This window comes from Ambystoma mexicanum, chromosome 1p (assembly GCF_040938575.1).
Source record: "Ambystoma mexicanum isolate Mex_15411 chromosome 1p, UKY_AmexF1_1, whole genome shotgun sequence".
Taxonomy (NCBI): Eukaryota; Metazoa; Chordata; class Amphibia; order Caudata; family Ambystomatidae; genus Ambystoma; species Ambystoma mexicanum.
This window is the reverse complement of record NC_090921.1, coordinates 983525157-983541759: the sequence shown is the minus strand read 5'-3', so window position 1 is coordinate 983541759 and position 16603 is coordinate 983525157. Positions and strand designations below refer to the sequence as shown.

Sequence of the window (16603 nt, the reverse complement as noted above, 5' to 3'; positions counted from 1 at the left end):
AAGGTATTTGTACTGTGTACCGTCACCAGCGGAATTGGTCCCCATGCCCTCTGGAGGATCTGCAAACAAGAAGGAAGGGTGGGGGTTAGTAGAGTGAAGAGGGAGTAGGAAAGTGATAAAGGTGGTGTCCTGTTGGCAGCTTCAGTTCGTTTTTCACCGTGCGCTGAGCTTGGGTGTGAATATCGGATCGATGTGAGTCCTTATGTGCTGTTGGTGCGAGTTATGTGTTGTTTGTTTGTTGTTGCGGTGTGGTGAAGTGTGTGCGGTTTGCTGTGTGAAGAGGGGGATGTGTGGATTTTTGTGTGAGATATGTATGCAGAAATCTGAGCTTTTGGGTTAGTGGGTTTTATGTTTGTTAGTCTGAAACCCAGTGATTTTACTGCTGATAATAGCAGTAAAATGTGGATCAGAACCTCCAAATTGGTGTTTTGTTAGTCTTATGTAAGTGCTGTGTAGTTTTCAAAATTTGCCATTGATTTTTCTGCTCAAAATCTGCTCACACTTCATTTCCTTTCTCAGAAACAAAGGTCATCGAGGCACCTCCTCCATCAGCTCCTCCTCCGGCCCCACCTCCTGCTCCAGCACCACCTCCTGCTCCAGTCCCAGAACCACTGCCAGCTCCACCTCTTGCCTCTGTCCAGCTCCTGCCCACGCCAGCCGTCGAGACCTCGGCGGCAGCCGCTGCCACTGATGCCTCCGATAAAGGGTACAGGGAAAAGCCAGACACATTCAGCCACAGAGCTGCTCTAGTATCGTGACAGTAACCCTCCTTGAATAGGTCTAGTCAAACGATAGGGCCTGAATTGAAATTGCAGGCTTGGTCTGTTCACCCAAGAGTTGGCCGGGGTTGAACCTTTAGGATGGGTGAAACTACTGGACGGTGCACAGGGTATTTACCTTTGTGTGAATGGGACATGTGATCGGATAACGCCTAAACAATATCTTTGCGCTGGAGGGCGAGTTTACCTGATTGTGCATGATAACATATTTTGCATGGAAGGGTGGGTGTCCAGTCAATTGGTCGAAAAAAAACTGGTCGACTGCAATTTGGTCGACGCAATTTGGTCGAAAACCAAATGGTCGAATTTTTTTTTTATTTATATATTTATTTATCGGGTTTTCGCTTTGTAAAAAAAGGGGTTTTTAGAGAAAAAAAGGGGGTTGGGGGGGACCCCCCAAAAAAATTTAAAAAAAGGATTAAAATAATAAAAAAAAAAATTCGACCATTTGGTTTTCGACCAAATTGGTTCGACCATTTGTCTAGTCGACCAATTTTTTTCGACCAAATGTCTGGTAACCGAAGGGTGAGCTGACCTCATGATAGTGCATGTGGAATAACTTTGCGGGCAGTTATTCACCCAACGTGTTTCATGGTGCCTCCGTTCCTTTGGAATGAGGCTTCAGTCTGTAAGTCTTTCTTGTATAGTGCCCGCCTCTTTGCATCAAAGCTTTCAGCTATAGAAGATTCATCTTCTAATAGTCTCTGGGGAAAATAGGTTCACCCCACATAAAAGGGGGACCCTATCCAGAATTAAGAGATCGCAGTTGCTGAGTAGACTACGCAATGTGGCAGTACATTAGTGCCATGACTACTCTTCTTCTCGGCAGGGCGGGATCAGGCATGCTGAGTTGGATCATGCACGGCTTGGGCAAAGTGGTGCCACAGCCAGAAGTAGGAGGCGCCCCGAGTAAGCTGGAGGTAAGTCTGTGTGGAGCCGTGACTGAAGAGCCCTTGTGCGTGTTGATAGTGGAGGCGGCTGTTTCATATGATTTCACTCCGCCAAAGGATTTGGTCTGCATCTCCCCTCAGCTGTGACTGGTGCATTTTGTCATGTGCTTGTGGATGGTCACAGGTTGCATAAATACCTGTTAAAGAAAACCTAATGTTACTGATGAATGCCTGTGGTTTTTAGGAGCAGGTCGCTTGGTTATTGTTACAGGACACAATCATTGCACCACAGGCTAGAAGCACAGCAGTCAAGTGGTCAGCACTAATGTCAGCAGCAGGACTCACTAAAGACCAAACCTTGCCAATATGATCTGGCACAGATGACCCAGGTGTCGACAAGTCTTGTCTGAAGATGGCAATTCACACCAGGATCACATGAGCAATATATGACCTTCTCCATCAATATTAAGGTTTCATGTGGCATAACAAGCTTGTCTCAGTTAAAGAATTTGCCGAAAAAATGTTACTTGGTGATATTGAAGATGTCTTGGTCCTCGAGAAAATCTGATTGCATAGTTTTGGCCAAAATCTATAACCTTTCTCTATAAAGAGTGGCAGGGTCAACATTAAGCCCCAGCTTTTTTATAGGACTCTCTCCAAGGCTCCTTCCAGGGAGCCTGCAACACGCCTTCAGAAGGGAGAGGAGTTGACCAGTACAGCTACTTTTTGTTCCACTGTCTCAAAGATTTCTACAGCGACAACCATTGCACCGAAGGCGAGATGGTGCATTTTACTGCACATTCTACCGCATCTTCTCAGAAAACTGATTTTATTAACAAAGACCTGTTGGGATTAATTGCAGATTTCTGCAGGCAGAAGCCACGCTAATCCAGGTACAAGCTGGGTGTACTGGGATCACATATCCCGAAGACCGCAGCAGGATAGTTGTTTGACTTGACAATCCCAAACAACATTTTCTTTTGCATACAGTCCTGCTTAACTTGTGCCAATTGCCATGACTTAAACCATGCCTAATCGATGACAAAGTTGGACCTCAGCAAAACAGGTCCGAACTCAGCGACTTTTTTTAATAGAGGTTTGTTGGTAGCAACGCACATGAACCCCCCTTATTTTATAAAAATAATAATCAAATGGCACCAAAATGTCACCTATGTCCTGACATCAGCAGGACTTTATCCCCTTATCAAAGAACGGAGCGTCCCAAGATCATCAGTATTGAATGCCCCTAACATACATGATAAGTGATCCAAAACAGCAGCATCACATGTCCAGCAGGAGCAAGAAACTGCTCTAAAAAATATTATGCAGCATCTCAAGGTTTTAGCGACAAAGTCCCCAAGGATTTCCCTGCCTGTTTGAAAACAGTGTGCACCTTTCCAGCCCCCAAGCATTTCCTCTCATTGTGCCAGAATATACAGAGGGCCATAGAAAGGGACAAAACATGTTGTAAATGGAGGCTGCACACATAAATATGCACACACCCTCACTCACACACAGCTGTCTGAAGTTACACAGCTACACAACTCCCACCTGCAGGTGGCCCTGCTGTCCTCTAGCCACACATATAACCCAACTCTGCAAAACCCATATAACCCAACTCTGCAAAACACATATAACCCAACTCTGCAAAAAACCTCCTGCCACAAGCTATAGTTCCAATCCGTTTAAATAGAGAAGAAATGACTGAGGCTGGGGGATGGGGATGGACCAAGAGGTCACAAATAAAGTAAGACATACTGACCTTTGCATGATTGCACCCATAATGAGCATCAGGTGGGGTACGCCCAATCGTTGGAGTAGAATCCTAAGAGCGTGTTTAATTGTTCCTTGAAAACAGAAACATTTAATTATTTTTTTTTAAACTGCCTTGTCTCAGGAAAAATGGCCACATCCATTCCTCAGATTTATGGGAAAGCAGATGAAAGAGGTGGATTACTTGTCAAGTGTGTTTTGAGAAGGACTTGGAAGAGTAGACGCAATTCATGGAACACACACACAAAATAAGCCAATGAATGACTTGCTTTCATCGCAGAAAGGACATAGGACCTCTTGCAGGGCCTGATATCACCTCAGCCCCTGCCGTCTTTATCATTCCATGTCCGCCTAGACAGCCATCTTCCGCTGGCCATGGCTTACACCGAACTTGATCACAACGCAAAGTACCAGCTATACCATTGATTCTAAACAGCGGGTCTCCAACAAACATCATAAACGTTTTCTGTTGGGCATTTAAACATCGCAACACCTGTAGTCTACTCTCTCTCCCTTCAACTCTCTGGGCGAGCAGTGCAACTACAACATCTGCTTTTGCTCGGCCAACAGTCTGGAGGGTATGACTCATGGGGGCGGGCACTGGCCGTTTACTCAATGCCAGCCAACTCCATGTCCATCACTGCTTATGTGTCATGGATGGGGCATAGCTGCATAGGTAATAACAGCAGGAGCACGCCCGGACCTAAGCTAAGGTGCCACAATGTTCTGTGAGCACAGGGGGCTGCAGCCGAGCCCTTGCCCATACAGGCATGTGAACCCCCTCGTATAATCGCTGCGATCACCAGTTATCAAGGTGTTAGGTCCGTGCCTCCACACATACACATCTATACTATTAACCTGGTTAGACGTGTTCCCCACAGGGTCAAATACGCCCTACCATATAGCTCATGACATCAGTATTGGGTGATCGCTCTCTACCCAGGTGTGTAACGTATGAACCGTTAATTGCTAATTGCAAATTTACAACAATGCAGAAATTCCGTTTTCCTTCGCTCTCCTTCTGGCCAGGGAAATACGTGTTGTTCTGTTAGATGTATACTCAGTATATTATGTGTGCACTTACATTCCTCTTCGGATCTTTTAATGAGTCTCAAGTCCTGTTTGGGCAGTCCTTGTCCTGTACTCCCTCACCCGTGGTTCCGAACACATCTTCTATCCATCTTGAACTAAAGCATCAATTCTGCTGCCAGATGTTCCAGAGATGCACATTCATCCCTCCAATGGCCAGACCATATCAGAGATCCCAGTCCAAACACATCAGTCCTGGATCACGTGACTTTGCAACCTGTTTTTTCTAGTCCGCACCGAATCCGAAACAGCACAGGCACATTCTAGAGCTCCTTATGTACATATTAGCCTCTACCTCTGGGCATATTTGCACTGCCTCTGGGCCTCCCAATCACTTAAGGGACTGTATCTGCAACCCTACAGTCCCCTGACTCTCTGCACTTATGAGCCACCTCCCGGCAGCACTAACGAGTTACTTTGCACTCTCCCACCCCCATCCCCCGGCACTTCTCCCCCCTCCCTCCCCCTCTCCCACTGCACTTGCGCGATCTGAATGACACAAGGCCTAGTAAGATCGCTGTTTTGTCCTCCTTCTGTCCCCCCTCCCTTGTCTTGTCGCACCTAGAAACACTTGTGTACAGGCGTGTTATAAATGACTTATCATATCATACCAAGCTATTATAGGTTTACCTGCCTAGTCCTGTACTCTGGATACAAGAGATGTGTAGCAGAGATATGAGGTCTCATTACGAGGCTGGCGGTCCCGTAATGAACGGTGCCGGTACAGGACCGGCATCGTTCATTACAGGCTGCCTGATTACGAGGTCCCCTAGCGGGACCCGGAACAGACATCTGGTAAAACCAGATGTCCTTTCCGGGTCCCGCGAGTGGACCAAGGAGCTAATAATGGGCCCGTTATTAACAGGCCCGTTATTAGCTCCATCCCCATTCCCATTGAGCCCTATGGGGGCTCAAATGGGAATGGGAAATGGTTCTGTGCATGAGGAATTACCGGGTCCTCCAAGGTCAGAATGACCCGGTAATTCCTCATTCACAGATCCCGGTATTGGAGCCGTGTATGGAGGCAGCCATGGCGCTAATAGCACCATGGCTACCTCCATACTTGTAATGAGGCCCATGGTCATGTTTATAACCCCATGCTTAGGTATGCTTGTTTAAATTGGGTGCTTATCGTTGAAACGTGTGTGTAGGTCAGATGTAGATAACAGGTTTCCCGCCAAGATTGCCGTTTATGAATCACAATCAGGAGTGATGAACACTCTCATCACCTGCGTCTTATGCAATGCTCACACTTACAAATGAGAACCTTTCCTTGTTGCTCATTTTAGTCAGTTGAAAAGTGCAAGGGGGCACTATTTCTATGATGTACCTCTAGGTGAAACCGAACTCCTCTTGAAATCACTTGTTAGTTCACTTTTACCAGAGTTACATCATGTGAGCACCTGAGAAGTGATGTATGATGGTCTCCCTACCAATCAGAAAGCTCGGAATGCAGCCATTATCTAGGTGGTGTCCACCTTCCGAGCCCCCCATGCACCGGGAATGCCACCATCTTGCCTCTTGGGGCTCTGGCCTCCAGTCGACACTGCCCTCTCATCATCTCCACATCACGCGCTCCCCCCAAAGTTCCCTCACATCCACCTTCCTTCCTTCCTTCCTCCACCTCTCCACGCTCGCCAAACAGCCTGCTGTCCCTCCCCTTCCCCCACCTCTTGCCCCTCTGTGTCAATGGCCATTGTGGAGAGGGAAAAGGGACAAGGAGTATTCCCGTTCCCCCTTTTTCTATGGCAGACATTTTATACTGTAGCTTTTTTAAGCGATTGAGACGGCAGCAGCACCATTTCACAACTTTACAGAAAGCTATTGCCAGTCTGGGCAGCATGTCGGTCTTTGAAAAGCAATAACACAGCCCCTCCCTCCCACCACTTGGGCCTGTAACTTGGGTGCCAGGCCATCACCAAGGGTGAATACCGCCCACCTCGGGGGTTATTGCTTACTTAATAGCGACCCTGAAAACTCTATTGTTTTACAGAAAATCCCCTGAAATCATTATCACAACAAATAACCCATGTCTGGGAACAACATTTTCCAACATGTATGTACACCAGCGTATATGTTTGACTATTCAGTGATCCCTTGAAAAGTTGTACCAACGTTGCGTTACTTTCAGAAGTACAAGAGCTCAAGGGTACCCTTTTATGGAATGGCAAAGGTACCTACTGTTTAAGCAGCACAGAAAGGCACAATATATATTGTACATGACAAAATTGCAGAAAAACAAGAACAATTCAAGAGCTGCAAAAAATAAAATATTTTTACTAACTGAATCAACAACAAGGAATAGTTCTTATTTGTAAGTGTGATTGTTGAGCGTTCTTCAATTTTTGACTGCTAGTTCTAAACGTTCTAGTCAGTAATGTACTCCTATAAGCCACCCCCTTTCCTTCATACTTAGGGGATACCTTCCCTAAAGAGATGGGACCGACCAGGCTGCACCCCGAGCCTTAAATTGAAAGAAGAGCTGGTGCTGTTCAGACAGCCTCACTCACATTCCATGACCTTGCAGTGCAGAAGGGGGCGGGGAAGGGGCCTCTGCAGCAGACGTAGTGCTCATTTACTGGGACACACTTTTTTCTTTTTTACGGCAGTTCATCTTCTTGCCCCGCATGCAGGGTTTCCACCAGTGCCACTCTTGTAGTAGGCCTTCTTCATATTCTGACCTGAACATTTGTGTCTGGAGTCCACGGACCTGGATCACTGTTGGGCCCTCTGAGCCCTCTGTCACGCACATTCACTTCAATCCTTCAGGCTCACCTGTGACACCGGAAATACCTTATCTAGTGCAAATCACCAGCAGAGCGACCCGTCTTAGAGAGAGAGATAAGTCTTCCTTTCTTTCTTCATAGGCACTCGTTATGTTCCCTGTATCCTCACCATGTTGAAGGGACTCTTTGGGTCCTTTCGCTGCTGACACACCTTAAGCGTCTGGAGGGAATTCAGTTGTGAGCTTTGGGCCTATTCATAGGGAGCCCCTTCATGATATTTCAAAGACAAATGGTCAGGGGTGAGGGTTTGAGAGCTTTACCATGCTCTTTCGTCTGACTCCATCTGCCGTCATCCCAGCTGTACCAATTGCCAACCCCAGTTTGGGCCCCTTCAAGAGGCTATGTACACACACACAGTCTACAGACAGGCCTCCCCCGAGAACATTTTGAAAATACACGTTTAAAATGGTGTTTTTTACAACACACGTTTTCTTAAATTATTTGTAAATAGCCATGCAATTTATAATCAGTTCTGTTGGATAATATCAAAAAATGCAATAGATGCCTGGACTCCCACATGATGCCTGTGCCTACAACATACACCAGCATTGACACTGTAAGAACACACTCATGCTGGCTGTTTCCATTCATTCCAGTACTGTCACTGTAATAAGACATTGGGCTGCATTACGACCCAGGCAGAATGGGTTTCACGGCGCGGGTAAAGGTGCCGGCACCGTTAAACCCCTTCCGCTCTATTACGAGGTCCCCTTCCGGAACCGGCTCTGGATGTCTGATCAGACCAGATGTCCTTTGCGGGTCCCGCGAGGGGCCCAGGGAGCTAACAACAGGCCCGTTATTAACGGGCCCGTTGTTAACTCCCTACCCATTCCCATTGAGCCCTATGGGGGCTCAAATGGGGATGGGTACATTGAATGAGGAATTACCGGGTCCTCCAAGGTTGGAATGGCCCGGTAATTCCTCATTCAAGGGACCCGGACCCCAGTTATTAAGGGCATGGCTGCCTCCAAACTCGCAATGAGGCCCATTGTCACACTGTATCCCCTATATCCCAGTATTGCCACTGTAAGGTTACACCATCGTTGACTATGCCCAATAATGCCAGAATAACTATTGCAAGAAGACACTCACATTGGCTATGCCAAATAATGCCAGTTTTGTCACTTTATGAACACACTCAGGCGGGCTACACCCAATTATTACTGTATTGCCATGATAAGAACACACTCATGAGGCTGTGCCCAATAATGTCATATTATTATTATTATTATTATTATTACTGTACGAACACATGCAGCTCACTGTGGCCAATAATGGAGTATTTCCACTGCAAGATCACACGCGTGTTGGTGTTCCCGGCAATGCTATATTGCATCTGTAGGAAGATGGTTTCGTACTTGCTGTGCCAGCATTGCTGCATGGCACGGTTTCCTTGCCAGCACCTTGCCTTTCCCACCGGCCCCCTCCTTCCAAAGGTGGTCACGAACCTTCAAACTGATCCGTAAATAAACCTTCAGCTGTTTTTGTCAGACCCTCTCCAATGAACTGGAAAGAGTCCTGCATCACCCCAACAAGAGCATGCCATTTTATCTGAATCACTCTAAGTCCTTTCTTGCCACCAACAGAATATTTGTTCCAAAAAGGCTGCGAAAGCCGCGCTCATTAGGTGGGTTGTCTCATGAATCACATGCATGCTGGAGTTCTCCAAGATATGGAAATTCCCCTTCCAAAGAGGATGAATGCACACTGTGTCAATTACAACCTTGGTGCTAAGTGCACCAACTTTACCACCATGGTGTAAACTCCGTTTACACCATGGTGGATGGCGGATTTACCGCCCCATTCCAAGGTGAGTGGGGCGGTAAATCCCCATTTCCCATTTTCCCTTCCCCATTCCCATTTTTGCCCCATAGGGCATAATGGGAGTGGGGAAGGCGCTAATTACGCCACCGTAAATTACGGCGGCGTAATTAGCACCATGGCAGGTTAGCGCCATGGATTTTAACGCCTGCTAAAAGCAGGCGTTAAAATCAGAATCAGGCGTTAAGGGTTAACGGTGGCGTTAACCCTTAACGCCTGAGTTGTAATGAGGCGCATCTTTTGCCTTCCAGCAGCATGCCCCACTGGATGACATCTGCAACTTATTTACCTGTTCCTTTACTTATATCTTCTTCAGACACTACTCACTCGAATCCAAAATCAGAGCATGCCAGTGGCAGACGGCGCATTTTTTATCGGAGGTGGGTAAATGTTTTCCATGAATATGTGGGAGATACTGAGCATTGCATGGGAGCCCAAAACCACCAAAGGGTGTTTGGGGATGTTCCCCCCAAGGACCTGTTTTTTTAAAATGGGTTGAAAAGATGCATTTTACAGAACACTTTCTGTGAAAAATTTGGTAAACAGCCATACAGTTTGCAATCGGTTTTGTAGTGTAAGTCATGAAAAAAATTCAATAGATGCAAGTCACCAACAGTGCACAGGAACATTTTCCAATGCATTTTCAAGATGCCTTTTTCCCACAACATATGCCAGTATAAAATAAAATGTCATGCTGGCTGTGCCCATATATCCACAGGCTGGCTGCACCAATATTCATCGGTATTCCCATATAAGAATATGCTCTTGCTTGATTCGTGCATAATGCTAGTAATGCTACTATAAGAACAAATGTCCATGCTGGATCTGATAATATATGCATGTATCCCCAACATAAGAACATACTTCTGTTGGCTTTGCAATAGAAAATGCCATGCCACAGTAAGAAAACATGCCCAGACTGGCTGTCCCAATGTAGGCCAGTATAAGAGACGAGTTCTTTCTTAAAGTAAAGTTTTCATGCAGGATCATAATAAGCACTCCAACTATACTCAGCCCTCCGAGGTACTCCCCACAAAGAGCAAAGTTCTGAACCAAGGGGCTGAAGGATGGGGGCCTTCCTAATCAACTTTAAGGGTGCTAAATGCTCGGCGGCAGTAGAGCAGGCAGTGACAAGCCGGGTTAGAGGCAATGGTAAAGGTAGGTGGCTGACCTTTGAAGTCTGATAGTTAGAAATAATTTGCTTTGCAGGTATAAAGGGTTCAATACGACTCCAATTTCTCTGCAGAATTTTCAGCTGAACAGACCTAATGGTAGAACGAAGACACATCTTAAAAGGGATCAAATGAAGGTGCGACCAGGGTAACACCTGGCTTGTAGAGCTATCCAATAGCTGTGGAGAGACAAAAATGTAATCTAAAATATGCCCCTTCACATTTGTGGGTTCAGTAACTAGTTGAGGTAAAGATAAACTATCCATACAGGATAGAATAGAAACTGCTGACATACAGTCTGAGGAGTCGGCCCAAACATGTAAATCGCCTAAAATACATCGGTTGTTAAATGACAAAGTTACAGCCAATATAATACGAAATAAAACCTTCTCAAATGGAGTTAGGCTAAAAGGAGGACGACGATATGCAATTAAAAAATGCAATGCGAATGTCGGGGAAACTGATAATCTTACTAGCATTGATTCCATTTCTATATCAGGAGTCCAAGGAAGAAGAGCATAAATAAAATTGACTCCTTAGTGAGCAGCATCACAGTCCACATGTAAACTAGAGTAGTCTGCAGGTAAAATATGGACCATATCTGGGCCAGTCACAGGGGTAAACCAAGTTTCGGGGACACAGACCAAATCGGGAGCAAAATATTGTAGAAAGGTAAACATTTCCAGATAATGCATTACAAGAAAACGTGCATTAGGTAAACAAGCATAAAGTGCATTATCGGAAGAAGGGGCCGGGAAAAACAATCACTTGTCACCCAACCATGAGGAAGTATAGTGTTACAAGGAACTAGTTATAATAGAGTAGCACATGAAATACCAGTAGAGCTTACCACAGAGCCACAAAGCTCAGACCTTGCGCCGACAAGCGTAGACGGGCAGGACTTTGGTGGGACTTCATCACACGCTCGGTTGCTGCGCTCTCCATGTAGTCCTTTAGTAGGTTCGCCCATACTATTGACAAGACCGATCTGATCGTAAGCTTGGTGTAGAGATGGAGGAAAGACTCCCAAATACTGTTTGCATGGGGATCGGAAAGCAAAGATAGAATGGGAGCAAACCGGTGCGATACGCCAGTCTCCCCTTCAAGCCGAGGCAAGCTTGGCACTGTCTAAGTAGTTAAAAGGAAATAAGAAAAAATAAGAGACAAGGTAAACCAATTTAAATAAAGCAAATGCAATATTATGAAAAATGGGGTCCAGTCATCCACCCATGCCGACTAAGACCATAGAGGCACCGTAAAAGGAAATAAATATAAATAGATAAAAAATAAAAAAATAAAATCCACCCAATGCACGTGTAAATCCTACCATGGCATCTAAGCCATTGAGAAGCAGCAAGGTTAATGAGCTTAAGCTCAGTATAGGGATGGAGGAACGACTCCCAAATAGTGTTTGCATGAGGGAACTAATCATGTTTGCATTACCCTTGATTCCCAGCAAACAATGCCAGGCCACAATAAGAACATATATCCAGACTGGCAGAACCAATTTAGGCCAATCTAGCCATGCTATAACACTTATGAAGTTTGCTTTACCATTGCCACAGTAAGAACATATATCTAGATGTGCTGCACTAATGTTAGCCAGTGTAACCACATAATACTCATGTTGGTTTGCCTTATTTGCCAGTGAAAAATGGCATACCACAGTAAGAAAAAATGTCCAGACTGGCTATACCGATGTAGGCCATTCTAGTCATATAACAATACTTTTCATATTTGTTTTACCCTTAACCTCCAGTAAAAAGAAATGCCATGGCCAAGTAAAAACAACATATTCAGACTGGCTGTATCAATGTCAGCAAGTCTAGCCATGTAATTACACTTACCATCATTGCTTTACCCTTGATGCCTGCCAGAAAATGCCATGCTACAGTAGGAAAACATGTCCAGACTGGATGGACCATTTTAGGCCAGTATATCCACGTAAGAACACTCATCATGTTGGCTTTACCCCAGATGCCCTCAAATAAATGCTATGCCACAGCAAGATAATATATCCAGACTGGTTGCACCAATGAAGGCTATTGTAGCCCCATAATAACACTTACCATGTTTGCTTTAGCTTTGTTGCCCAAGAAATAAATGCCATGCCACAGTAAGAAAAATATCTAGCCATGCTGCACCAATTTAGTCCAGTCTTGTCATGTAATAACAGTTATCATTGTGTACTACTGCATAACCATGCCCCTTATACCGACCTGCACTCCTCCACGCAGGCAACGGGGGCCATCTTGCTGGACAGCTTCACCGTTGACAATGTGGTGACACAACAAGCACGCACACCCTGCCATTACACGCATCCATCCAGCCCACAGAGCGACCGGGGACAGTCTGCCCAGCCCTATGGCTGGCTCACATTTCCAGCACAGACAGGCGGCCTTTGCACTGAAGATCAACAGGTAAGCTGCGACTCAGCCTCCCAGGATTGCTGTGGCGCCGAGAAGCCCAGTCACCGAGTGTCCCGCTTTATTTGCATACTACGTTGGCTGTGGTGTTAAGACACGTAGGCATGAGCTGCTGCTCTAGTTCCACTGCTGGAAACATAAAATGGTCTGTGGGGGCATGGGAGCGAGGGAGACACAAGAGGGGGCTTGGAGGGTGTAGGATAATTGGCTGGGGATGCTACAAAAAAAGAAAAAACATATTTACTTTTCTGAGGCAGAAATAATGAAGGACTACAGCAACATCCACTCCACACAGTTCTGAAGATAAACAAACTCTCTCTGTCATATTCACTCTCTCTTCAACTGTGAAGCGTTGCCTCACTCTGCTAGAAAATGTATAATTTTTGGGCTTATCCCCCACCTGGAAGAGCCCCACGTGGTCTTACTGCTCTTGCATAGTTGAACCAACCTCTTCCGCCATCATCTGCATTCCCGGCCCGGGCCAATGGTCCATCATGGACAGTCTAGCTCGGCTGGCTGGCGAAAGCCAAACTCACTGGTGGTGTCCATGACTGTAGCACTGTGCTGCCTGTGATGGACCTTGGTGGAGAGACAATTAATTTTTTCACACTTGGTAGGTGGATAAGTCCTTATTTGAAAATAGTCTTATAGTCTTGATTTCAGATATTTGTTATTGAGATTTACATTGTGGACTGTGTGGTTGCCCATTGTATATGTTTAGATATGTGCAGTGGACGTACCATGGCATCTGTCATATATATTTAAAATGATTGTAGTCGCATCTCAGTCTTATTTACAGATCCTGTCTGGCTGATCTTCTCACCCTCCCAACATCAACTCCCTGAATCCTACTGTCCACTTTCTGACTCCTTTTGGGACACAAAGCTTGTACAAGTTGTTTGGTTATTTACCCACGCATTGACTGCCCATGGCCATGCTAATCCCCATGGCCATTTCCACCCGCTTTATGCCCCTCTCCATCAAAAACACGTCAGCTACAAGTTGTTTTGTTATTTACCCATGCATTGACTGCCCATGGCCATGCTAATCCCCATGGCCATTTCCACCCGCTTTATGCCCCTCTCCATCAAAAACACGTCCTCTTGGGATGTTTTTGAGCTAGCTTTATTAAGCCTTACCATCAAACGTTGTGCTTGAAGTGCCTGCCAGTGTGTTCTCAAAGCAGTCTTCTAAGAGTTAATGACTTAAGCGCTACTGGTGTAATAAAAATGTTAACCAGGTCTCTCTCCAGCCACTCAATTTATAAGCACTATGCCTATCCTAAAATGAGGTCCTGTTAAAAACAAGCATTGGCAAAGCCAACAGTTTGAGGTTGTGTATGAATATTAGGCCTTCACCAGGCACTGCTAATGATATGCCCAGGTACACTCACCACTTTCCAGGTGCTCCAAACCAGTTAATACCATTATGGCAGTGCCTGGCAAATGCCTTTCCCATGCCTACACAAAAGCAAAATCTGTTGGCATTGCCAATGCTCGTTTAAGAATGCCTTTTATCTGTGTACCCTTCCCAGCACTGGAATAGGATGAAATGGATTAGGGATGCATGTTGTCTGGGCAGATTTAATAACTGATTAATTTGTTCTTCTCATCTGCTAAATGTGTAACGTCCCAGATCTCATTGAAGAGCTACTTTGAGAGACCATAAACTTATTTAAAACATACTTTTCTAATCCATACATGTCGAAAACATGCTTTAAATGCACTAATTTGTTATAACATTATTCAACATTTTATTAGGGATACACCCATTCCTCTCATAGAATGGTTGGGCTCAGGCAGTGTGCTCGCTCTTTTGGCGAAATATGGGGCCACTTTGAAAAAGAATTCTAGCGCTCAGATACCTGAGGGTTCGTAGCGCTTTATAAATGTGAAATTATTATTACTATTATTATTATTATTATTCCAGGGCCACTTTTGGTTCCCAGTCCGGCCCTGTTCATAGTGAATTGCTGTACTCCTAGTCCATAGTCCCTTTTTTCTTATCGTCTTCTGCTGTTTCCCACTGATAAAGTTCTTTTATCAGATTTACTGCTGCGCAAAGGGCACTGGCCCTATAATCATAGGGATGACATCCCGCAGGAATGGAGGGAAGGGGAAAGTGGACAAGGAGTACAGTAGTCATTACTGTTAGAGGCTTCAACTTTTTTTGCAGACCGATCCTTCCTCATTCTGGGTCCACTTATCCTGAGTTCACCTCCAGAGGGCGAGGGCCCTTTAGGAAAATCGTCCCCCTCTCTTGGTGGGTTTGGGTGGGAGTTCCTAAACAATGAATGGCATTTGCAGTGCATGTATTTTGAAAGTGGACCAGCACCTAAGTGAGGGCACGTGGTCCAGGTGTCTGAGCTTTAATTATGTGCCCCGTCAACTATCATCTGGAGGACACTCAGCTGCACCCTAATTCCATAGCAGTTTTGGATTTAGCATACCTGGTTCCTTTTGTCAGTTTCCCATCTATCCATCTATGATATCATATGATTGGTTATTTATAACGCACTTAATACCCAGAGGTTTCTAAGCGCGGACCCGGGGATCGAACCTCTGTTGCTCCGTGTCGTCTTGTTTCCAAGGCGAGCACGTTGCCCCTGAGCTATCCTCCCGAGACTAGTGCTTGGTACTACTAGTGGGCATCCCACTGCCATCACTGACTGCCTTGCTGCGTGCTTGCTGTCCTGTCTTCAGTCCTGTCTGCATTTTGGGGGCCACAGCATCTCTGCTGCCCACTCTCAGGGCACCCACCCTGACCACACTCCATGTATAGATGTGCCCCCTTTTTTATAAATTGGCACACAAAACATGAAGGAACATGCTTTCTAACAGTAATGCTACCACAGCCTGCTACTCCATATTTATGCCACAAAGGCTGTGAATCCCAAATTAAGTGAAACCTAAAAACAAACATCAAATGCCTGTCTATCGAGATGTGTTCAATTGATTTAGTTAAATGGTGTTCCTACAATGCATCCTTTTGCAATGGATCTTATCTCATGTAATATTACTGAGATATTGTTTAATCAATGTAATATAGTTCCATTGTTGCAATTTGTGGAAAGGGTGCCAGAGACAAACACACGAATACAAAACCAAATCATGTGAACGTGCGGTTGGCCAGTGTCTGCATTTGTGGAGCTTTCTAGAGGAATTGGTTCATGGAAAGAGGTGAGAGTGTGAACTGCTGCCTGAATTGAGTTGTTGATTGGGAGAGTTTTACTGGTGACAGTATCTTTGGGCGTGGTCCGAATGGAGGTGTTGACGGGTTGAGCTGCATGGTTGTGGTTTGGTTAGTCAGGGTGTGATTGTTGTCCTTTTTTGGGGTGCCATTGAGAGCGGATTCTGAGTTGAGAGCTTCTAAGTAAAGGTTGTGGTTGCAGTGGTTGGACATGTCCATAGGGGACAGCATGAGTGCAGAGGTTGCTGTGGGAGCGTGCATTTGCGGAGATGTCAATTGGGAGTGCTACAGTGGTGTAGGTCCGCCACAGTGCCGAAGCCATCACCTTTTCTCCTACTTTCCTTCCACAGGAAGTGATTGCTGAGCCAGCCCCGGAAACACCAGGTTAGTAAACTCTGAAATGTTATTAGGGGCAGTTTGTTTCACCAGCTAGAGAGGCCACCGCTCATCCAGTACTAGGCCTCAACTGTTACTAACATGCCTCTGCATCCTGAAATGATCCAAAGCAGCAGTATGCTTTATTCAGCTATTCTACCACACCCCTGATCACTGGGCTGTGTCATTGGGTTTGCTAGGCTCCATGAATTGGAAACTTTGTGGTGATCGCTTGGGGAAAGAGTTGTGGCTGGTTACGGGCATGCAGAGGGTCTGCTTTATCAGGAGCACCTCCAAAAATTA

At 45.6% G+C, this 16603-nt stretch overlaps 1 protein-coding gene across 7 annotated transcripts in view; it reads left to right on the top strand.

Annotated features, from left to right (window-relative positions):
- Positions 1–16603, top strand: part of CNGB1 (cyclic nucleotide gated channel subunit beta 1) — a 1007057-nt gene that overhangs the window by 261105 nt on the left and 729349 nt on the right. For all 7 annotated transcript variants that reach the window (XM_069654372.1, XM_069654395.1, XM_069654388.1 and 4 more), the window contains exons 9-11: positions 520–706; positions 1609–1699; positions 16276–16309. In XM_069654372.1, the coding sequence (XP_069510473.1) occupies positions 520–706; positions 1609–1699; positions 16276–16309 (312 nt within the window). The remainder of the gene's footprint in view (positions 1–519; positions 707–1608; positions 1700–16275; positions 16310–16603) is intronic.